The following is a 25,126-nucleotide window of genomic DNA, read 5'->3' as shown; positions in this document are numbered from 1 at the left end:
GCGGGGCTTAAAATCTAGATGACAGGTTGATAGGTGCAGCAAACCACCATAGCACATGTATACCTATGTAACAAACTTCACGTTCAGCACATGTATTCCAGAACTTAAAGTGAAAAAAAAAATAGTTTCTCTTCTTTACAGATCTACTAGGTCTACTTGTTTGATTTCTGGAACTTTATTGTTGTTATTCTTCTTATTATTAAATATAACTTCTGCCATAGGGATCTGGCAGCTCGAAATTGCCTTGTTTCCGTGAAAGACTATACCAGTCCACGGATAGTGAAGATTGGAGACTTTGGACTCGCCAGAGACATCTATAAAAATGATTACTATAGAAAGAGAGGGGAAGGCCTGCTCCCTGTTAGGTGGATGGCTCCAGAAAGTTTGATGGATGGAATCTTCACTACTCAATCTGATGTATGGTAAGTTTAACGGGACACAGAGTAATGCTGACAGAATCATCAAACATTAGACAGGATTTTAAAAGGACATCTAATCTTGCTTTTTTAATGTGAGAAGACAGAAGACCAGAGAGATTAAGTGATTTGCCTCAAGCTAAAGTGAGAGTTGGTGGTCAAGGTGGGACTATTCCTGGGTCTCAGCAGTTTATGCTCCTCCCTGAATCAGTTTTGTTATGAAATAGATACATTTCATTCAAATATTTTATTACATTCCAAAGATGTAAAAGCCTATGACTAATAGGAATTGGTACTTAGGAATTAATGTCCAAGTGTGTGCCCAAATGCCTACTATTTGGGAATGTTTGGTCACTAATTTATCAGTAAACTTTAAATCATGGATTTAAAAGTGTCCTAAAGGATTAGAACACTAAAAGATTAGGACACTGGGGAGATTTGGACATCCCTTTATTATTTGAATGACAACCCTTATTTTTGTTTGTTGACTCCAACTTTTGAATAGAACAGCTCAAAATGTAAAAGTTTGTTCAATGACTTTTAAGTTGGGCTGGCCCTAGGCAAAATCACGAATGAGATAAAATTTCTCAGTGCTGCCAATTTTTATTCATGCCTTCCCTCTCAATGTTTACTGGCACTTTATCCCCTGCAAACTTGGGAGGAAAATGCTGAAATGTTTTTGTGCTCACCCTTAGGTATGTCTGCATGTCAGTGCTCTGAAATTCTTAGATAATGGAGGCCTACAGTGGGGATTCAGTCAGGGAGAGAAACAGTATGAGTTGTGTGTATACATGTATGTATGTGTGCATGTATGTGTCTGTGTGCATGTGTTTCTGTGTGTGCATGCATGTGCATGTGTGTCTGTTTCTGTGTGTGCATATGTGTATATGTGCATGGATGTGCATGCATGTGACCGTGCATATGAGTCTGTGTCTCTGTGTGTGCACATGTGTGCCTCCTCCAAGCCTTCCTATCACCTTTGAAGTATTTGCTCATACGCAGTGTCTTGTTCTACTTTTTCTTGTCAGCCTGCTTTTATATCTCCCGTTTGCCTTTTATGAGGCCAATAATACACTGACAAAGTAGACCCTGCTAGCCCCAGGAAATATGTTGTTGGAGAAACTACTGTAAACCTGGTGTTTGTAATAAGTATAATTAAAGCAAACCCTCTACTATTCTTAGGTCTTTTGGAATTCTGATTTGGGAGATTTTAACTCTTGGTCATCAGCCTTATCCAGCTCATTCCAACCTTGATGTTTTAAACTATGTGCAAACTGGAGGGAGACTGGAGCCACCAAGAAATTGTCCTGATGATCTGTAAGTTAATTATGTTAACATACGTATCCCCCAAACAAAAACATGTGCACATACAATCTTAGGCCTCTTGATATAGTTTGTTAAATTGTTAAAATAAAAACTGGAACTTGAATATTGTATACCCCACATAAAATATCAATTCATTGTGTCAATTTGTGAATATATTATGGCTTCTTTTTATTTGTATATACACATAATATTTCACTGAGAAACAAAATTTTGGAGAGTAAAATACTTCTGGTTAAGTGAATTCTAATAAAAGCATTCCGTGTGTGTGTGTGTGTGAGAGAGAGAGAGAGAGAGTATACACACACATATGCCTTTTATTTTGGGGGATATGATTTGACTAGTATCTTAATCTACATATTAAAATATCATACTAAATGGGAATATATTGTTAAAAAGTTGGATTGCCTTTGTTGATATAGCTGACATTGACTAATAAGAAATAGTATTACTAAAAATTATACAGGTTGTGACCTGTTTACGAACATAACAAAAAAAATGAGAAAGTATTGTAACTTTAGCGAATCCTGGCCATTATTGAATTCTAATAGTGATTTCTCAGAAGAAATTTTGACTTTTAGTCAAATTATAAGGAAAAAAGTTTTTATTCTGAGTATTTATCTGCCTCCGTGTGGAAAGTCTCAGCAGAAATATTAAGTCTTGACAACTTTTTCCAAGAATTGTCTTACCCAAGAAGTTTCTAAAAGAGCAAATAAGTATGAACTCTCTATGTGCACCATAGCATGCCAAGGATTGTATGGATTACAGAGGTGTTTAAACCAGGGACACAGCTCTTCAGCATCTCAGAATGTGTTTTGAATGAAAAGACACCCACAGAGAGCAGTTGGATGCCAAGCCAACATGTAATAAAGTGCTAAACTGTGTGGTACAGGCAAGTGCAAAAGGAATTAGCAGTATGCGGATGCACACCATGGTTGTACTGCTTTGACTATGCTGTGTTATTTAGAGGATTATTCAGACTTGAGCCAAAAGATGATTAAGAGCTGGGCACCTTGGTTAGATGTTCTACTGGTAAATGTTTTTGTATTATTTAAATCTTCCAGCTAGAAGAAGATTGGAATTACCGCTTGTTTTTGATTTAGCTTAATAGTCTCTGGGATATTTACAGGGAGATCAGATACACACACATCTGACCAAATTTGATAGTAGTGCATAAAAAATGATTCATAATCATTTTGGGGGGAAATGGGGAAAAATTATATAAATTAAGGATAAGAAATTATACAAAATTTGAAAACCTTTCATGTAGGGCTTAAGAAAAAAGCCCAGGATACCTAAATACAAAATAAATTTTAATTAAATATTCACAAACTAATCACTGTTTTGCATCTCTTACACATCTGTCAAACACTCAGAAATTTTTGCCACAATTTCAGTTGCACAAAATTTTCCTTGTGCTGTTAGAATGTTATCTGGCTTATGCCACTCTCTCCCCAAGGGTTAACGTGCCTCATCACAATCATGCAATATTTTTGGATAGGCAGCTTTGAAATTGATCACTGAACTATCAGTTTTGACTGATGTGTTTGATTATTTTGTTTGGAGCAAGGAGGTTAATAACAAATTGCTGTATTGTGGAGCAGAAAAAGGTAGACAAGTTGAACTTTGCTCTATCTAAAGGTATAAAAAATGCAACTAGAAGGAGGAAGGAGGAGTGCTAGAAAAGTACTCCTGATTATGCGTGGAAAAATATAATATTCTATACAGTTTTATCTTGAATAATTTATTGACTGGATTGCCATTGTTTTAATAAAAGTATAGTTTATTTGAAATGAAAATTTTCCATTGGTGGTTTTGAAGTTCATTTGAACATCATTAATAAAAATAAGCCATGCGTCAAGCCCTCCAAGTGCTGCAGGACTCTGACAAGCCCTGGGAAGGGTTAAAGATCCATTGCCAACCAGGAAAACAAGCTGGGCTAGGAAATGGAGATCTCAGCAATACTATTCAATCTGGCCATGGCCTTAAGTTGTCATGATAAAGATTAACTACTCTCCTTAGAGTACAGAGGAAACTGATATTTATTTGAAGCAGTTTTCTGAGATCACAGGCCCAGCTTAGGGGTTTGAAAGTCTGCACTGAGCCCTGCTACACCTTCCATTTACTGCTTAAATACTCAGCACCTGGATGCACTGCAGGTCAGGTGAGCCCATAGATAGCTATGCTGTACTCAGCTATTAATGGAATGCCAGGTTCAGAGCATTCCTGCCCTTCTCTCCATAGCCTGAGATGTATGATAGAAAGCCCAGCCATCAGGATTCTCTTCAGTTTTTAGTTTGCACAACCACACCACACCTGAGAAGAAATGGGATCAAAGGGCAATCTACTTCAAGTGAGAGCTTTCTGGGGTTTTATAACAGATATATCACAGTGGCAACTGGAATTACTGGAGAGTCCCTCAGGTGTGGGAGGCAACCATGGAGAACACAGAGGTTCACCATGTTATTTTTACATCTGAAAAAAATACGTACACCTAGATACTAATTGGATCTCTCCAGGATTAGGTATAATAAGTAAGGAAAATGTTGAAGTCTGTATTTTAGGTACTTTGTTTAAATACCTGTAGAAACTTTTCCCTTTAATACTGAAAAATACTATGACGTTTTCATGTATTGAAGTTCAATTGCTTTGTGAATTCAAAGTCTTTAATATTTATAGAGGCTAACATTGGATATAGCTAATGAGTCCTGTGCTATTTTGAAAAAAAAAAAAAAAAAAAAAACTTGAGGAGAAGAGTTGTAAAGGGTTTGCATGATGAGTGGAGGAATTGGAACCTCTACTTAGCCAAATGAGATACTTCAAGTATAATGAGTATTTTTCTGGAGCCAAAACAACCAGCCCAGGTAAATTTTAACAAACTTGAAGGACCTGCAAATTTGTTTAGAGTAATACATTTGAATATTTGTAACTATAACTTGGTGCAAGTATACACTGCATGATATAGAATGGTGACAAGGACATATTTGTAAGGGAAGATCCTCTATGCCAAGGCTATAGTTTTCATTATTAATTTACTTACAAGATATAAGAAATACATTTAGGATTCTTAAAAGCCTCTTCATTTCATTTCATTGCCAGTTTATTGCTATTTGAGAACCCAAGTTTTATTCTTTACTTTTAGATGACTATTGCTTATATCGCTCCTCTTTTCTTAGTCCTTATTTGTCCCTACATGGTGGAACAGAAAGGTTTTATATATTAACAGGTCAAAGGTGTTTGTCATCAGAAAATTAAGTACAGAGTAATGATTGGATTAAATGTAAATTTAGCCTCCATAATTGAAAAAAATAGGAATTTCTAATTTCTGCTTAAGTGGATTCCATAGATTAAACAAGAGGCTGAACTTTTGGAGGTAGAATGAGTAGGTGATGTGCAAGTGGCTAAGTGGCAGCTGTAAGGATGGTTTCTTTTTCCCCCACCTTCCTCTTCCCGGGCCTCCTCTTCCTTCTTCTTTTTCTTTCTCTCCTTCTAAATAATCTCACTAAGTATCTTGATTTTTTTTGCAGAATAAAGCAGGTTATAAGTAAGTATGGCAATGGCCCTTTTTTGTGGGAGATATGTTCCAAGGCCCCCAGTGGATGCCTGAAGCCAAGAATAATACCTGTATTAGTTCGTTCTCACATTACTATCAGAAACTGGTAACTTATAAAGAAACTGGGTAATTTATAAAGAAACTGGGTAATTTATAAAGAAAAGAGGTTTAATTGGCTCATGGTTCCACAGGCTCTACAGGAAGCACGGCTCAGGAGGCCTCAGGACGCTTACAATCATGGCAGAGGGTGAAGGGGAAGCAAGCACAGTCTTTCCCATGGCCAGAACAGGAGGAAGAGAGGGAGCAAGAGGAAGAAACAGGGAGGTGCTACACTTTTAAACAACCAGATCTCATAAGAACTCTATCACCAAAGCAGCAAGGTGAAAATCTGCCCCCATGATTCAATCACCTCCCACCAGGCCCCTCCTCCAACACTGGTGATACAATTCTACATGAGATTTGGGTGGGGACACAGGGCCAAATCATATCAATACCCAAACTTATGTACACTATGTTTTCTTGATCTGACAACCTAGTCAACTAATGAGTAGGTAGCATATACAGCATAGATATGCTGGACAAAGGGATAGTTTCATGTCTCAGTTTCATGTTTCATTACACTACTCAGAATGGCATACAATTTAAAACTTATGAACTGTTCATTTCTGGAATTTTCCTTTAAATATTTTTGGACCATGGTTAACCTCAACTAACTGAAACCATAGAAGGCAAAACTGATAAGGAGGGACAACTGTAAAAACCTCCTAATTGAAATATGACTAACCTTGAGAGATTCTACCTATGCCTTGGCAATATTTTTGAATCACAGCTTTATTTTCAAAAATAAAATGCTTCCTATGGAGAATTATAATTCTTCACTTTTTCCTCTGAACTCTGAGGACAACTGTTAGATTAATCATCAAAACTCTACTTTATTTTTTAAATTCCATGATCTGACATCGATTATAATATCTCATTTCAAAGGCTAATGATCCTTCATTGACATCTTTGTATCATCCCCATTTATAAATGGCACAGGTTATAGAGAACTATGTAAAAGATTAGGTTGTCTTTTGGTTATTTCTCAGATATGATTCTAATTTTAAAAAATAGAGCCAAGCTTGGCACTGTACACCCATTATGTAAATTGCTTGTAATACATGTGAAGTCATCAGATCAATACATTGAAACAGTCCAATATTGGTTTTCCTTGATACCGTTTATTCTGATATGGTGTACCAACTCTGACCTGAGGTGCTTGTTAGGAAATGAAATAAATGGAAGTGGAGTTTGTATGCCACATTATAATGGAATGGAGATTGCATTATAATTCCCCAAATGGATACTAGCTATTTAAAATACAATGCCTATAATGATTTCTGGGCCATCGTTACGTAGTGATTATAATCTTCTTCTAGCTCCACAGGCATTACCTCAGTCCACACCATCATTATCTCTCATCTAGTCTTCTTTAACAGTTTCTAACCTGCCCCTTTATAATTTATTGTCCACATATCTGCTAGAGTAATCCTTAAAAAATGTAAAGATTATGTCTGCTTAAAAATCTTGAAAAGCTTCCCCTTGTAGTGTTGTAAAATCCAACTCCTTGCCTGCCCTGTGAGACCTGCATGATCTCGCTTCCCTCCTCTGATCTCATCTCATCCTTTCCCCTCAATGACCACACTTCAGCGACACTGGCTTTCTTTCAGGTTCTAAAATGTGCCAGGCTCTTTCCAAATTTAGGACTTTACACATGCTTTCCCCACTTGTAGTTCCCTGACTCCCATCCACACCCTATTCCCATGACTAGTGTCTTATTTTCTTACAAAGTTCTTTGGCTTAAATGTCACCTCTGCAGAGGGGCCTTCTGTAAGCAACTTTCCAAAACTGTTTCATGTCTATTAGAACTCGTGTTTGTTTTCTTTATAACTTTGCAAAGAACTTACAATTTGTAATTGTATATTTATTCATATAGTAGTACTACTATTTTAAGTACCTCCCAGTCTGTTTCTTTATCAGTTCTCTCTCCCTGATCCTGATCTGCCATATAGCTCCAGAAAGTAAAAAACGAGAGCAAGTACTTGTTTATAGTAAGTCAGTAGGCTTGAAAACCAGGCTTGGAATATAGAGAGCATCTAAAGTCCTTTAGCTCCTTGTTAATGTTTTAAGTACTAGATTTTAATTGTCTGTGTAAAAACATACAATTTTTTACAAGGATAGTCAAATTAAAAAAGGTAGTGAGTAGAGCCCTCATTCCTTCCAAGCCCTGGGGAAGTGAAGAAAGAAGAGAACTTGATAGAGGCGAGAGGGTGAAGATACTGGATATCTGGGTTTGGAAACCTCCTCTGTAGGCTTCAATTAGAAGAGATGGGTACCACCAAAGCCAACTGCTCAGTCACCCCTAGTTTGGGAGAATTACAAAGAGATCATTGAGTGGAGGACCCTCACTTTGACATGGGAGACCCAGCGTTGTCAAGAAGGTAGAATGACTTGTCCAGACAGAAAGGTCTAGCTTATGCTTCCAAACTTCCTTTGTTTCCTATATTGGGTGAACATCTTGTTGAGAGCTAGAGATTCTGCCAAGTAGCACCCTGTGGGCCTACAGCAGAAACAGGAATGGATTCCCTGGGCCTTGAGAGCATCTACAGAGCTTGATAGCATCTGAGAATCCTACAGCTAGAGATAGACAAGGGTGGACCACTTTAGTGGGGAAACGTCAAAAGAATAGGTAAAGAATTCACAGATTGCCAATAGGGGCTGATGCCTAGGCTGGATCAGATAAGTCACTCCTTACTGAATTCCGGATTAGCCACTGAGACTAGCAAAGATCTGGAGGGCACAGTGGGGTTCAAAGGATTCTTCACCATGCCTCTAGAAGTCACATAAGCCTCGTATTCAACATATATCCTGACACTACCTTAGAAAGGAAGGCAGAGGGAGTGGGGATGGCATGAAAATAAGAGAGGTTGGGTTATTATCCAGAAAAGACTGAATATTACTTAAAAAGATTGTTTAAAATAGTGGGACTAAGTTATAAACAACATTGTACTGAATGAAGTTTCTTTTCTTATGCTAGGTAGGGACTCTGTAAAAGACCCAATTAATTATAAACAATATAAAATACTTACAATTTTTCTGCTTATATGAGTTGAGGTGTGATGAATTTTGCCTTTCTCTTATAATTACTATACATACCATCTATGAGGACAAGAGTCACATGGCCATGTCCCTAGTTCCTGATATACTGCTGGTATAAAATAAGTGTTCAAAATCTTTGCTGAGTGAATGAATGAATACTACTTAAGAGGGCTGCACAGATATTTCTTGGACAACCATTGAGGAAAAGATAATGTTTAATCAACCAGCTGTGAATGTCTAGGGAACTCAACCTGACTGTATAATGAACAGTAAAACATTGGCATCAAATCTGATTGCTGCTTCTGGTTCTGTCACTAAATATCTGTGTGGAATGGAGTAAATCTTTTAAATATCAGCCTCTTCAACAATTTTTATAGCTATTAGTTTCTTTGTGTGTTGATACATTATGATTGACTATAAGACTGACAGTGCAGGTGAGACCTTTACCTTCAGATATTAGAGAGCTACTTGAACACCCTTGATTAAAGAATGGTCCTCTTCTATCAGGGAAGGTCATCCTCTTCAACAAAGTTTTCAACTTGAGGAGGGTTACACATGGAACACTGGAGGAAAGGGACACCTGTGTAGCCAGACATCAGTTGAATCAACCCTTGTGATCAGTGGGTGGTAGATGTTGAAGCCAGATCACCCTCACAGGAGACTTTCACCTTGAGTAGTTGAGTGTTGAGTAGACATTTTCCCACCATCTACTTATCCATCTATTTATTTGAAATAATAACTGTTAAAATAATGTCAGCTCTTCAAAAGAAAGGTGTTATCTAATAAACGTAGTAATGTTAAAAGCCACTCTTAAATAAGAAACCAAAGCCTTTGTTATGGTTCATTTATATTAATTAAGGAAAACTGGCAATAACTCAGATTCTTTCCTTTCTAAAATGACCCTACCTGGGTTATCAGTAATTACATCCAATTGCTATTTACTTTCCCATCTTTCCCCATATATTTAGGTGGAATTTAATGACCCAATGCTGGGCTCAAGAACCTGACCAAAGGCCTACTTTTCATAGAATTCAGGACCAACTTCAGTTATTCAGAAATTTTTTCTTAAATAGAATTTATCAGTGCAGAGATGAAGCAAACACCAGTGGAGTCATAAATGAAGGCTTTAAAGGTAAGTTTGATTCTTCAGAATTTTCTAGTTTTCTCTGCACTGTGAACTGAACAAAGTTAAAATGGAATGTACACAGAAAGCATTTTGGGGTAGGCAGAAAGAATAATATACTGGCACGTTTGTCATCATAATTGTTTATTGCATTCCTCTTTGAAAATTATTTGTATTATGCACTAAATTGAAAAAATAAAGAATAGTGCTATGGCCCCTGGATTTATAATCTAAGACAGTAAGGAGGAGAATTAACATGTTAGACTATATTTTCATAATGTCTGTTCTCCTTCTCTTCTCCCTCCACACACCAGTTTGGACCTCAAGTACAGAGTTAATTATAGACTCTTTGCTTATGATACATTATCATCATTGGCCTATGCAGGGCTCCTGTCTTGTTTGTTTAGCCATTTTATCCCCATATTCCTCTCCTCTTCAACTTCCTCCATCCTCGACAGGCAACCATTCTAATGTCTTTAGTGTGTATCTTTTCATTTATATGTTTTCCTGCAAAATGTGTATTTTTTTAATGAATGAATGCTTTTTTTCTTTCTGTTTTCATTAAGCACTGTATTTTTAAGGTCTATCCATGTTGCTATGTAGGTATCTAATCCTTTGCTTCTGATGAGTAATTTTGCTATGATTATTGTAGTGGACCAGGTCTTGCTGAGATCTAGTCTGATTCTATGACTTTAGTATTTGGTGATTAAGTTAATAATATTCTGTGCTGGGCGCGGTGGCTCACGGCTGTAATCCCAGCACTTTGGGAGGCTGAGGCGGGCGGATCATGAGGTCAGGAAATCGAGAGCATCCTGGCTAACACAGTGAAACCCAATCTCTACTAAAAATACAAAAAAAAAAAAAAAAAAAATAGCCTGTCATGGTGGCGGGCGCCTGTAGTTCCAGCTACTCGGGAGACTGAGGCAGGAGAATGGCGTGAACCCGGGAGGCGGAGCTTGCAGTGAGCCAAGATTGCGCCACTGCATTCCAGCCTGGGCGACAGGGTGAGACTCCGTCTCCAAAAAAAAAAAAAAGGATAATAATATTCTGGAACCATTCTACTATAATGGACAGACTAAGCCTTTTACTTAAATGTAAAGAGACTTAAAATATAGTAGTCACTTAATTCATTTCTAAAGTCACATTTACAGTTATGTATGCCTAATTGGCTGCAGAAAAATGAATTTAAAATATTTCTTCTTCAGCTTATCTAGAACTTCTTGTTATTAAAACTTTGCAAGGCCCTTTGTTTATTTAAATGCAGATGTCCTTGCTTACAAACGAAACTGGCAAGATGGATCACAACTTAGAATCTCTCAGAAATTTAGGCTTCTTGCTATTTGCAGTAATTGACTATAAGACTGGCAGTGCAGGAGACACCTTTAACTTGAGAGTTTACAGAGCTACTTGCACACCTTTATTAAAGAATGGTCCTTTCCTATCAGGGAAGGTCATCCTCCTCAACCAAGTTTTCGACTTGAGGAGGGCTACACGTGGAACAGTGGAGAAAGGGGACACCCGTGTAGCCAGACATCAGCTGAAGCAGCCCTGGTGATCAGTGGGTGGCAGATGTTGAAGCCAGATCACCCTCACATGAGACCTTCACCTTGAGTGATGCACTTGACTAATAGCAGATAAAAACAAGAAGCCCATGGACAGACATCTACTTGTCTATGCGTCTTACTACATATTTTGGGTGACTTTGGATCCATTATATGAGCATAAAACTCTGATCATGTAACTTCTTCAAGACAAACTGCTAAGCGACAGATTGGAAAGGGCTGCACATGCCTTGGCCATGCGTCATAACCCTCATTCGAGTAAACCTTGTTAATAGTCTCACACTGTTTCTACTCACTATCATCCTGGACAGAGCTGATTCTAAGAATGCCAATGGCAGAACACTTGGGAATTATAACTTGCACAGCAACTCCATCCTTTTGGGGGGCTCTACATATATACTTGCCTATGTGAAGATCACATAGCATTAGGCATACATACCCTTAAGCCATTCTAGATACTATTAAGGCCTTGTCATTTTCTAAGCATTTACTTAATGAGACATTTCTCTGAATAAAATTTTGATAATTAAAAAAATTATTTCAACAGATACTGATTTGGGGGCAAGGCATATTGTAAGCACCTGTATTTAATGTGTTCCATTTGTCTGCTTTAAAGAAAAACAAGAGGTGAGAGTATTTCTTTCTCTTGGAAGCTAGAATCAGTTTCTTTAATTTTGTTTGCCAAGTTTAGTAGTAAACTAGCTTTAACTGGTGATATTGAAAGTTGTCCTTGTCATAAGACTACATCCATATCCATAGGAAATATTGGTGCCACCGGTTCACTATTTAATAATACTGTTTTGCTCAAGCCATTTTAATCTGCTCCAGCATGGCCTGGTTCTTATTTGTCATAACTTCACATATGGAAACTTTAGAGGAACAATCATGCAGAGCGGTTTGCCAATATGTAAAATTAAATTTTTTGTTCCTAAGATAGAAAAACATCAGTAACTGGGTTGAATTGAATATAGACATATCTGAAAGACAGGCAAAACATGGTTTTGCTTGCTTGGCACTGAAAGCACATTTTCTTAACTATATCACTCCTCTTTTTTTTTTTTTTATAAATTCAGGGAGTACAAGATTATTTAGTAATGAAGTCAGGGCTTTTAGGGTATCTATCACCTGAATATTGTACCTTGTACCCATTAAGTAATTTCTTATTCACTCTCCTACACCCTTACCCTTTCAAGTTTTCATTGTCTGTCATTTCATACTCTACGTCTATGTGTACACATTGTTTCAATCCTACTGATGAGTGAGAACATGTGATATTTGTCTTTCTGTGTTCGATTTGTTTCATTTAAGATAATTGCCTCCAGTTTCATCCATGTTGCTACAAAATACATGATTTCCTTCCTTTTTAGTGGCTGAATAGTATTTCATTGTCTATAACACATTTTCATTATCCAATCATCCATAGATAGACACTAGGTTGATCCCAGACCTTTGCTATTATGAGTAGTACTGTGATAAACATATGAGTGTAAGTATGTTTTTGATATAATGATTTCTTTTCCTTTGGATAGATATCTAGTAATGGAATTGCTGGATTGATTGCTAGATCATATTTTTAGCCTTTTGAGAAATCTCCATACTGTTTTCCATAAAAGTTGTATTAATTTACATTCCCACCAACAGCATGTAAGTGTTCCTCTTTGTCTGCATCCTCACCAACATCTATTATTTTTGACTTTTTAATAATAGCCATTCTGACTCAGGGAGGATGATATCTTATTATTATTTTAATTTGCATTTCTCTGATGATTAGGGATGTTGGGCATTTTTCCATATACCTGTTGGTCAGTTGTATGTCTTCTTTTGATAAAACATCTATTCACATCCTTTGCTCACTTTTTAATGGGATTATTTGCTTGTTTGTTGTTGTTGAGTGTTTGAATTCCTTGTATATTCTGGATATTAGACCCCTGTTGAGTGAATACTTTGCAAATATTTTCTCCCATTCTGCAGATTGTCTGTTTATTCCACTGATTATTTCTTTTTCTGCACAAGCTTTTTAGCTTAATTAAGTCACATTCATCTATTTCCGTTCATGTTGCCTGTGCTTTCAGTGTCTAAGTCATGAATTCTTTGCCTAGACCAATATCCAGAAGAGTTTTCCTTAGGCTTTCTTCTAGTATTTTCACAGTTTCATTTGTTACATGTAAGTCTTTAATCCATCTTTGAGTTAATTTTTGTATATGGTGAGGGTAAGGGTCCAGTTTAATTCTTCTGCATATATCCAATTTCCCCACTGCCATTTATTGAAAGGGGTGTTTTTCTCCCCAGTATGTGTTCTTGTTGACTTTGCCAAAGATCAGTTGGCTGGAAATATGTGGCTTTATTTCTGGATTCTGGATTCTGTTCCATTAAAGTATATGTTTATTTTTATACCAGTACCATACTGTTTGATTACTATAACCATGTAGTATTATTTTTTAAATTTATTTTTAATTTTTGTGGGTACATAGTAGATGTCTATATTTATAGGGTACATGAGGTGTTTTGATACAGGCATGTAATGTGTAATAATCACATCATGGAGAATGGAGTATCCACCCCTCAAGCATTTATCCTTTGTGTTACAAACCAATTTTTTACTTATAGTTATTTTAAAATGTACAATTAAATTATTATTGACTATAGTTACCCTATTGTGCTATCAAATATTTAGTCTTATTCATTCTTTCTGTTTTTTGTACCCAATAACCATCCCCAACTCCCCCACCCTGTCCCTTACTACCCTTCCCAGTTTCTGGTAACCATCCTTCTACTCGCTGTCTCCATGGGTTCAATTGTTTTGATTTTTATATTTCACAAATAAGTGAGAACATGAGATATTTATCTTTCTGTGCCTGGCTTGTTTCACTTAACATAATGATCTCCAGTTCCATCCATATTCTTGGAAATGACAGGATCTCATTCTTTTTGTGGCTGAATAGTACTCCACTGTACTATATGCATATACCACATTTTCTTTATCCATTTATCTATTTTTTTTTTTTTTGAGACAGTCTCACTCTGTCGCTCAGACTGGAAAGCAATGGCATGATCTCGGCTCACTGCAACTTCCCCCTTTCAGTTTCAAGCGATTCTTATGACTCGGCATTCCGAGTAGCTGGGACTACAGGCACACGCCACCATGCCTGGCTAATTTTTGTATTTTTTTTAGTAGAGACTGGGTTTCACCATGTTGACCAGGCTGGTCTAGAATTCCTGACCTCAAGTGATCTGCCCACCTCTGCCTCCCAAAGTGCTGGGATTACAGGCGTGAGCCACTGAGCCTGGCCTATCCATTTATCTACAGATGGACACTTAGGTTGCTTCCAAATCTTAGCTATTGTAAACAGTACTGCAATAAACAAAAGAGTGCAGACATCTCTTTGATGTACTAATTTCCTTTCTTTTGGGCATATGTCCAGCAGTGGGATTGCTGAATCAAATGGTAGATCTATTTTCAGTTGTTTGAGGAACCTCCAAACTGTTCTTTATAGTGGTTGTACTAATTCACATTCCCACCAACAGTGTATGAGGATTCCCTTTCTCCACATCCTTGCTAGCATTTGTCTTGCCTGTCTTTTTAATGTAAGGCATTTTAACTTGACTGAGATGATATCTCAATGTAGTTTTGGTTTGCATTTCTGTGATTATCTATGATGTTGAGCACTTTTTCACATGTGTGTTTGCCATTTGTATTTTTTTCATTAGAAATGTCTGTTCAAATCTTTTGCCCATTTTTTGATCAGACTATTAGCTTTTTTCCTATCGAGTTATTTGAGCTCCCTATGTATTCTGGTTATTAACCCCTTGTCAGATGGGTAGTTTGCAAATATTTTCTTCCATTCTGTGGGTTGTCCCTTCACTTTGTTGATTGTTTCCTTTGCTGTGAAGAAGCTTTTTAAATTTGATGTGATCCCATTTGTCCATTTTTGCTTTGACTGCCTGTGCTTGTGGGGTGTTGCTCAAGAAATTTTTGCCCGAAACAATGTCCTGGAGATTTTCCTCAGTATTTTCTTGTAGTAGTTTCATGGTTTGAAGTCTTAGATTTAAATCTTTAATCCATTTTTATTTGATTTTTGTATATATAGAGAGATAGGGGTCTCGTTTTATTCTTCTACATATGGATATCCAGTTTTCCCAGCAGCATTTATTGAAGACACTGTCTTTTCCCCAGTATATGTTCTTGGCATCTTTGTAAAACATGAATTCACTGTAGGTGTGTGAATTTATTTCTGTGTTCTTTATTCTGTTCTTTTTTATGGCTGAATAGTATTCCATTTTGTATACATACCTTTGATCTATGTGTGAGTTTTTATGCCAGTACCATGCCGTTTTGGTTACTACAGGTCTGTAGTATAATTTGAATCCAGTAATGTGATTCTTTGAGTTTTGTTCCTTTTGCTTAGGATAGCTTTGGCTATTCTTGTGGTTCTATATAAATTTTAGGATTTTTTTCTATTTCTGTGAAGAATGTCATTGGTATTTTGATAGGGATTGCATTGAATATGTAGATAACTTTGGGCAGTATGGCCATTTTAACAATATTGATTCTTCCAATCCTTGAGCATGGAATATTTTTCCATTTGTTTGTGCCTCCTACAATTTCTTTCATCAGTGTTTTGTAGTTTCCCTTGTAGAGAATTTTCATCTCCTTGGTTGATATATTCCTAGGTATTTCATTCTTTATGTGGTTATTTTAAATGGCATTGCCTTCTTGACTTAATTCTCAGCTAGATTATTTTTGGTATATAGAAATGCACTGAATTTTTGTACATTAATTTTGTATCCTGAAACTTTACTGAATTTATTTATCAAATCTCAGAGTTTCAATGATAAGAGCACGCTAATATCCCTAATGAACACAGATGCAAAAATTCTCAACAAAATACTGGCAAGCCAAATCCAAGAACACATGAAAAATGGTAGTATACTATGATCAAGTAAGATTTATCCCAGGGATGCAAGGGTAGTTCAACATATGTGTATATGTTGAAGACACATTTTGTGGAATCTTTAGGTTTTTCTAGATATAAGATAATATTATCTGTGAACGCCTTTTATGAGATGCCTTTTTATTTTCTTTCCCCTGCCTGGTTGCTCTGGCTAGGACTTACAGTACTATGTTGAATAAGAGTGGTGAAAGTGGCCATCCTTGTCTTGTTCCAGTTATTAGAGAAAATGTTTTCAACTTTCCTCCATTTAGTACAATGTTGGCTATGGATTTGTCATATATAACCTTTATTATTTTGAGATATGTTCTTTCCATGCCTAATTTTTTGAGAGCTTTTATTATGAAAGAATGCTAAATTTTATCAAATGCCTTTTCTGCATCTGCTGATATGATCATATGGTTTTTGTCTTTCAGTCTGTTGATGTAATGTATCATGTGTCTTCAACATATACACATTTGTTGAACTATCCTTGCATACCTGGGATAAATCTTACTTGATCATAGTGTACTATCATTTTCATGTGCTCTTGGGTTTGGCTTGCCAGTATTTTGTTGAGAATTTTTGCATCTGTGTTCATCAGGGATATTAGCGTGCTCTTATCGTAGAAAGCAACAAATAAGGCTCAAATTTTTTGACTGATAAGGCTCAAATTCTTTGTGATTATAATTTTATAGACTTTATTAATTAACACAATCATGACCTTCTTAAAAGTTTAAAAATAATTTTTATGTTATTTTACAACCATAAAAATGACTCCTGATTCCTTTCTATTTTTCTTGTAACTTTTCCAGTAATCTCAGTAACTGTTCTTGCTGTATTATTTTATAATTGTATCTACATTTTAAAGATCTTTATTGTAAAAGTAATTTATGTTTGTTATAAAAATTATAAAATTATTTAAGCAGTCTAAAAAGTAAAAGTTTCCTAATTCATCCTTATCTCACTCCCCAGTGCTAGCCAGAGCTAACAATTTGGTTATATATTTGCAGATATTGTATGTGCATATATAGCCATTTACAGAAATGCTCATTTATGTATGTTTGTATATATACTATCTGGATTCAGATATTAAATTTAGGTAATCTAAAGGAATTCATGGGCTGTAGATTCTCTAGTAGGTTCTCCAGCATTTTTTTCTTACAAATAAACTTATTTTTAAGGATTTGGTGAGAAGATGATTTTGTATTACATCTTCTGCCAGAATCCAGGAGAATGAGCATAGTGTGTTGTTATTGAGAAGAAATCCATGTTCTGTGGGAGTCCAGAGGAAGGATGCCAAGTCTACACTATGGCAGAGGGAGAGTCAAGAAAAGCCATGGGGAGGAGGTTACATTTAAGCTGAGACCTACTTAGAAGCTGAGGTATGAAAAAAAGAAGCTGAGGTATCCTATGTATTTCAGGATAGAAGCAGCAGCATATAGAAAGGCAGGGAATAATAGAGAATGAGGTATTCATAGAACTGCACTTTGTTTATTATATATGAAAATGTGGCAAGTGATAAAATTGGAGGGTTATTGGTCACACTAATCAAAAGTAAGGAATGAAAAGTAATGAAAGCTGAATTAATGAACGGTAACAGGTGTAGAGAGAACAAAAAAGAGTCCAGAGTTATGATAGAGGTAGATGCTATCGGACTTGGCAACTAAGTGGGTGAAAAAGAGAAAGGAGAAAGTTGGTAAAAACCAATGCTATTCCTGGAGATGAGGAACATAGGAAGAGGAACAGTTTTGCATATGTTTGGTTTGAGTTGGCTGTGGCATATCTAAGCGGAGAAGTCCAGGACACAGTCAAGATAGGGGTTCATACTCAGTTGAAAGGTCTGTCCTGTAAATATAGATGGTTGAAGTCCAGCGTGCAGACCGAGGTCATTAAATTAGAGTGTATGAAATAAGAAGAGAGTGAGAAGTGGGTGGAACCCAGATAGCAGCCAGTATAGGAGGGGCTTACAAAGATGGTGGACATGGGGAGGAGCAGCCAGAGAGGGAAGAGAAAAGACATAAGGAGTGTTGTTATGGAAATCCAGAGGAGAGAGGCTTAGAAAGGAGAGAGTGAACAAATGCTACAGAGAAGTAAAGCAATCCAGAGGGTTGCACAGATTTTGCATTTGACTTGTATTCTAAAATTCAACTCTTTGCTCATGGAATCCTTTCCTTCTAATGTGCAAAGATATATTATAAAAATCACAGAGGGCCGGGTGCTGTGGCTCACAATTGTAATGCCAGCACTTTGGGAGGCCGAGGCGGGCGGATCACGAGGTCAGGAAATCGAGACCATCCTGGCTAACATGGTGAAATCCCGTCTCTACTAAAAAATAGAAAAAATTAGCTGGGCGTGGTGGCGGGCGCCTGTATTCCCAACTACTAAGGAGGCGGAGGTAGGAGAATGGCGTGAACCTGGGAGGCGGAGCTTGCAGTGAGCCGAGATCGCACCACTGCACTCCAGCCTGGGCGACAGAGCGAGACTCCATCTCAAAAAAAAAAAAAAGAAATGAGAAGAAAAAAAAAATGCCACAGAGGCTGTCATAATGGGTGTTAGCAGGCCTGAGAGCTTAGCTTCACCTTAGGTTCTACTTGAAGTCTCCACGGACCCTGGAGAAAATCTTTTCACCATTTTGCATTGCATAGTTCATCTATGAGGCTGAGATAGGTAATAAACAATGCTCACACTCAATATAAAGAGTAAAATACCTCTGTGAAAGGCTTTTAATTAGAATAGTAGCTAATTTTATTTTAGTAATTTTCCATGTGCCACTCACATGCCATGTGCTATGTAGGTTAACTCATTAAATCTTTATAACAGCCTTATGAAGTGGCTATTACTATATCACCATTTTACAGATGAGAAAACTGAGGTTTAGTAACTTGCTCATAATCATACTGCTGAAATAGGGCTAGAGTTTGTCTCCATTGTTGAGCCTTTCCTCTCAGCCTTCACAAATCCCTGGCTGTAGTAGGGAAATGGCCCACACAATGTCCCCAGTTTTGTTATCAATAGCGTACTGCACAGCTAGGTATAATGAAAGCAGTGATTACTTATGACCTGCTAGAAAATATACAACATTTTTTCTGGTTATACCAAATCTATTTAGGTACCAAGTTGTTGGCAGAAATAATTAAAATTCTAAATAATATTCCTAACAATAGAGAAGCAGACAAATATTCAAAGTAATGATGCAGGAAGAATTTAACAGGGAATATCATCAAACTATTACAATTTAGAAAGAAACAAGCATTTCTGGGACATGACAGAAATAAAATTTTAGGAAAAGAGAAATTGCTATTCTATTATTTACAATGAATGTAAATCCTGAAGATAAGGAATGAAAAGAGATGTGGAAATCACTAAATTGATAATTGAGTTTGTGACTGAGCAAGAGAGGCAGGGAAGAGAGAAAAAATTGAACTAAAGGCAGAGTTTGCATATCTGCAAAGGATAGAAATAGTGGAATAGACCCTTCAAGGCAAACCTAAACTTAATTATTTTTTCAATAAAAAAGAATGTGTTTAATAATAGCTTACTGCTTTGCGGACGGGTGGGCATATTTAGCAAAGCAATAAAATGACTGTCTTCATTGTTGTTGTTGGAGATATGTAAGTAGATAAGAAAAGCTATTGAAAGGACTTTTTAAAGCAAAAAATTGGGGGCGCTTAGAAAAACAGCGAGCAATAATACCATGCCTATCCTGTGGTCCTACTGACCTAATGGGGTGGAAAGGGGATAGAGAGAGAAGATTAGTAACATATCTGGGCATCTAGTAAAAATATCCCAGTGACTTCATCCAAACATTTGTGTAAACATCACCTCATCAGTCCCAGAGAGTTCTACAGGAAACAAATCTAAATGCTCCTCTGCTGTTCTAAACATAGCCAGTCAGCCGGCATATGTCTAGTCTGTAAATACCCCGTCTTACTTGGAAGTCTTTATTTTAATATTTCTCTCTTAAAGAGGTTGCCCAGTGCATGCTATCTTTGTTCAGGATATCTGCTTTAAGATCTGACCCATAGACTACTTATTAAATAATTTTTAAACAAAAGCAAACAAATAAGACAACCTATCTCTACTATCGCAGTCTCTTGTAAGCTCTTTTTGCAACAAGAAGATGTACTAATTGCTGAAAGCTTGCCAGGGTCAAGTTACTAAATATTGCTACAAGTACTATAAACCAATAAAGTAGTTAGCTAATGATTTTTCTTTGACACATGACAACAGAATTTGCAAAAAGAATTTATTTGCCTCATATAAAATATTATTTTTCAGACAATTCAATAAGCAAAAAAGTTTAAAACGTTAAAATCATGTCTTAGTAGGAAGTTTTCCAGTATGCTCATTCATGGATTAAAGGTATGACAATGAAATAGCTGATATGAGTGGGTAGACTATATTGTAGATTTAAGTTTTTGTTGAAATTCTAAACTTTCCTTTAGCCTGATTTCTTTAAGCCTATTAAGAACATCCTAATTTCCCCAATTATTGGATTACTGTACTACTTAAAGTTAAATATCTTATTTTTTCCTAACATTTAAAAATATTTTCCATTGCTATTATTACATATACCAAGTTATTCTTATGGGCATCTTAATGGCTATTAGTGCATGTTGGCAACAATCATAACCATTGGATACCTTCCACAAGTGTTGAATACCTTCCACAGGTGTTCAACACCCAGGTACTAATCAAACTTGGCATCTGGTAAAGTTCTTTCTATTAGGGAGATAATTTTACAACACATCTAATTATTCATGTGTTTTGAAATATGGTATAATGATGTTTGAACAATGAAGAGGCAAATTAGATGATACCAAAGAGCCTATGAACCTGCAGCTTGGCTATCTTGTTCTTCAGCAGTTTGGAGGGTCTGCAAAAAGGAAATGCATACCTAATGATATGGGGAGAAGGGATGTAGTTCATATGCTCTTACAAAATAAGCTTTGTAGTTCAGGTGTTAAACTTAATAAATAGGTAGATCCATTAAATTTTTATTGGGAAAAACAGGTACACTGGTACCTCCCTTAGTCTTTTGAAATTATGTTATTTTCCTCATATTTCAATTTAAGTTCATTACAAATAAATCAGACCCGGGTGTGTGTCAGGGCTGAATGTAGAAATGTTTTTCATTCATTGCTATATCCATCAATAACTAGAACACAGGCTTGGAATGTAGTAGTCATCAGTAAATATTACATTAAGCAATTAATTTAGCAGAGTTACTAAATCTAGAAAAACCAATCTTTAAAAGTAGATATTTCAGTTGCTGTGGAAGTATAAAAAAGTACATACTTTAGACAAAAAGGGCTCTCTAAGGGCCAATTAAGTCCTATCACAAAGACCACGACTTGCTCCTCTTGTTAAGGCAGAGTTAATCACCCCTGTGCTCCTACTACATTTAAAAATATTCCTTTATTAAAGTGCATGTCACCTTCTATAGGTGACTATAGAATCTATATAGACATATAGAGCTACATGATCTGCTTCCCTACTAGACTGCAACAGCCTCAAGGACAAGAAGCATGTTTTATTTGTCTTTGTATTCCCAAAACTTAGTAGTCCTCATAAATGTTTGCTAAACAAATGTATAAAGTTGGTATTGCTATAATTCTGATATAGCTTGTATATTATTACAAATAAATAATTAAATACATGCTAGAATAACATTCTTTTTTTTCACAGGTGAAGATGGCGATGTGATTTGTTTGAATTCAGATGACATTATGCCAGTTGCTTTAAGGGAAACGAAGAACCAAGAAGGGTTGAACTATATGGTACTTGCTACAGAATGTGGCCAAGGTGAAGAAAAGTCTGAGGGTCCCCTAGGCTCCCAGGAATCTGAATCTTGTGGTCTGAGGAAAGAAGAGAAGGAACCACATGCAGACAAAGATTTCTGCCAAGAAAAACAAGTGGCTTACTGCCCTTCTGGCAAGCCTGAAGGCCTGAACTATGCCTGTCTCACTCACAGTGGATATGGAGATGGGTCTGATTAATAGCGTTGTTTGGGAAATACAGAGTTGAGATAAACACTCTCATTCAGTAGTTACTGAAAGAAAACTCTACTAGAATGATAAATATCACGGTGGTTTATAACTCCAAATAAACAGTGCAACGTTCCTGAGTTCTAATCTTGGTTCTGAGAGCCATTTGGTTTCAGTTGTAGCAATCCCCATACCAGCTGCCTGACTTTCAGTAGAATTATGAGATGAACACTAAGCATGTGGGAAGCTTAGGAAGACTCAGAAGTCTGGAAGGGAAACACTGCTCTCCCTCTCCCTTGAGGTGCTTTAGGCTCTTACCCACCTTTCAGTTTGGGCTGTAATAAAAATATCTTGGCCACATGTTTAGAGACAGAATAGGTGTGTTCAGGGATCTGAAGAAGAGGCTAAGGAGTAGGCTCAGGGGGTCAACTGAACTACAGATAATCTCAAATTGGACCAAGGAAATGAGAAATAATTTGACACATACAGAAGAAACCAGCACCTGTGACATGAAAAATCACTTGGAAAGCTATTACTGCAATGATAAATATTATCTTTTTTTTTTTTTTAATTTTTTTGAGATGGAGTCTCACTCTGTTGCCCAGGCTGGAGTTCAGTGGCACGATCTCGGCTCACGGCAACCTCCACCTCCTGGGTTCAAGCAATTCTTGTGCCTCAGCCTCCTAAGTAGCTGGGATTACAGGCGTGTGCCACCACGCCTGGCTAACTTTTTTATTTTTAGTAGAGACGAGGTTTCACCATATTGGCGAGGCTGGTCTAGAACTCCTGACCTCGGGATCCACCCGCCTTGGCCTCCCAAAGTGCTGGATTACCGATGTGAGCCACCGTGCCTGGCCTATATATTGTCTTTAATCACCTGTAAAATGTTTTGTATTTTTGAGGCTTACAACAGTAGATTCAGTCATATTGAAAATAAGGCTATGAAGATCTTTAAGTCCTGAAGTTTTGCATTCTGTAATCTTCAGTTGTATAAAAATCACTCTGACTTGTGTGCTATTATGGAAATTAACTAGTATAAAAATTGCTATTTGCCATATCTATTTTATATATAAAATACTTAAGATTACATTTTCTATTGAATTATGCTTAAAATTAAATATAAATGATTATACAATGTTAATTCAAGCTGTGTGATTTTTAACAACCACATGAAAAAATAAATACCTAAATGAGAACTATTATATAAAAAAGCTCTTCAGAGAAACACCTTAACTTAAAACCAATATATATATTTTGCAGTTGTCCATTTAAATCTTAAAGCCACAATTGCTGTAACGGCAACACCAGTGAAGCCATTCTGTGTGTTATTCAGTTGCATTATTCAGGAAATTTGCTAGATACAGAGAAGAACATTTCGATTATAGCATTTGCTAAAATCTGCTGTGGAAGAAGATCATGTATTCGCTTCCACCTTGGATAATTTAGTTAACCTTTTAATTTGCCTGCTACCTGAGAGCCTGCATGGATGATTGGCAAGGAACACAGAGAAGTGAATGTGTTAGTTATATGGTGAACAGCCCCCAAGTTAAGGTCCAGGATTTGTGGTCACTCTGCCACATCTGATATTCTGCTGAATAAGGCAGGATATTTTGTCTCTGATCTTCTCATCCTTTAATGGGCATTTGCCATTCTTTTTGTTATGCCATGATGTGAAGCCTCTTCCTGTGCTGGGTAATTCCTCTGCCTTTATAATCTGGGTGGGAACTGTGTTCCATTCACTCCTCCAGTGTCTCTTGCAGCAAGAAGGCAGGCATGTGATCCAGCCCTCACCACTAAGACCCACCCACCCACCTGCTCCAGGCTTCTGAGACCTAGGGATGCAAAGAATCAGAGACCACGGGAAGTCATCTATGGTGATGGTGCCAACTGCAACAGTCTGTGTGTTAGTCCATTTTCATACTGCTGTGAAGAAATACCTGAGACTGGGTAATTTATAAAGAAAAAGAGGTTTAATGGAATCACAGTTCCACATGGCTGGCGAGGCCTCACAATCATGGTGGAAGATGAAGGAGGAGTAAAGGCATGTCTTACATGACAGCAGGCAAGAGAGCATGTGCAAGAAAACTAAAACCAGCAGATCTCCTGAGACTTATTCACTATCACAAGAACAGCACAGGAAAACCCACCCTGATTCAATTACCTCCCACTGGGTCCCTCCCACATACATGGGGATTATGACAGCCACGATTCAAGATAAGATATGGGTGGGGACACAGCCAACCCATATCAATCTGGCTCCTGGCACAAAGGGGACACTGGTACTAGAGGTGACATCTAGAGTCCAAGGCCGGGAGAGTCAGCAGAGCTAGTCCAGAGCCTGGTGCCTCTGATAGTTTGGGCAGCCAGGCTAGACCCGTTCTGCTGTCTGCTCTCAAGTCCTCTCCAAAGCTCTGAGAGTTATCCCCATATCCCTTTAATAAACACTTATCTTTTAAACAGGCCAGAGTTAGTTTCTGTTGCTTGCAGTCTGGTTTTTGCTCTGACAGTGGCCTGGACCCTTAACTTTGGAAGATACAAAAAGACATCAGAACAGTATAGAAGAATTAGATTTGCAGTATAATACATTTGCATTACAATTTGGGCAACAGAGAATGTATAGGATATCTGAGGGGAACAGCCTACAAAATTTTCATGTTTCAGCTAAGAAATAAGTGCAAATTAGCAGTAGTTTTATAATTCAAGATGAATAATAGTGGTAGAAATATTTAATTCAAAATAAAATAGTGGCTAACAATGTCATGTGTAAAATGGATTATAGATAAAAATAATTTGATAAAGGATAGTTAGTTGGTTAATTCTGAAATTGTAGTACTACAATTGGAAGTTAGTTCTAGAAAAATTAGATCTTACAGTCAAAAGGAAAAAATTGACAGTGGCTAAAAATGGCACTTGTTTAAATATGCTATTCACTAAAAATTAGCATAAGAACAAAATCTTACTGATTTTTTTTTTTTTTTTTTTTGAGACGGAGTTTCGTTCTTATTGCCCAGGCTGAAGTGCAATGGCATGATCTTGGCTCACCGCTACCTGCCCCTCCCAGGTTCAAGCGATTCTCTCCTGTCTCAGCCTCCC

At 37.0% G+C, this 25,126-nt stretch overlaps 1 protein-coding gene across 3 annotated transcripts in view; it reads left to right on the top strand.

The window, feature by feature from the left end:
• ROS1 (ROS proto-oncogene 1, receptor tyrosine kinase) overlaps positions 1-23,174 on the top strand; it is a 156,993-nt gene extending 133,819 nt beyond the window's left edge. For all 3 annotated transcript variants that reach the window (XM_054491542.2, XM_054491544.2, XM_054491543.2), the window contains 4 exons: positions 222-422; positions 1,599-1,733; positions 9,399-9,562; positions 21,735-23,174. In XM_054491542.2, coding sequence (XP_054347517.2) covers positions 222-422; positions 1,599-1,733; positions 9,399-9,562; positions 21,735-22,045 — 811 coding nt within the window. In that variant the 3' untranslated portion in view covers positions 22,046-23,174. The remainder of the gene's footprint in view (positions 1-221; positions 423-1,598; positions 1,734-9,398; positions 9,563-21,734) is intronic.
• The last annotated feature ends 1,952 nt before the right edge of the window (positions 23,175-25,126 follow it).

This window comes from Pongo pygmaeus, chromosome 5, assembly GCF_028885625.2.
Source record: "Pongo pygmaeus isolate AG05252 chromosome 5, NHGRI_mPonPyg2-v2.0_pri, whole genome shotgun sequence".
Taxonomy (NCBI): domain Eukaryota; kingdom Metazoa; phylum Chordata; class Mammalia; order Primates; family Hominidae; genus Pongo; species Pongo pygmaeus.
This window is presented reverse-complemented; position numbering and strand designations above follow the sequence as displayed.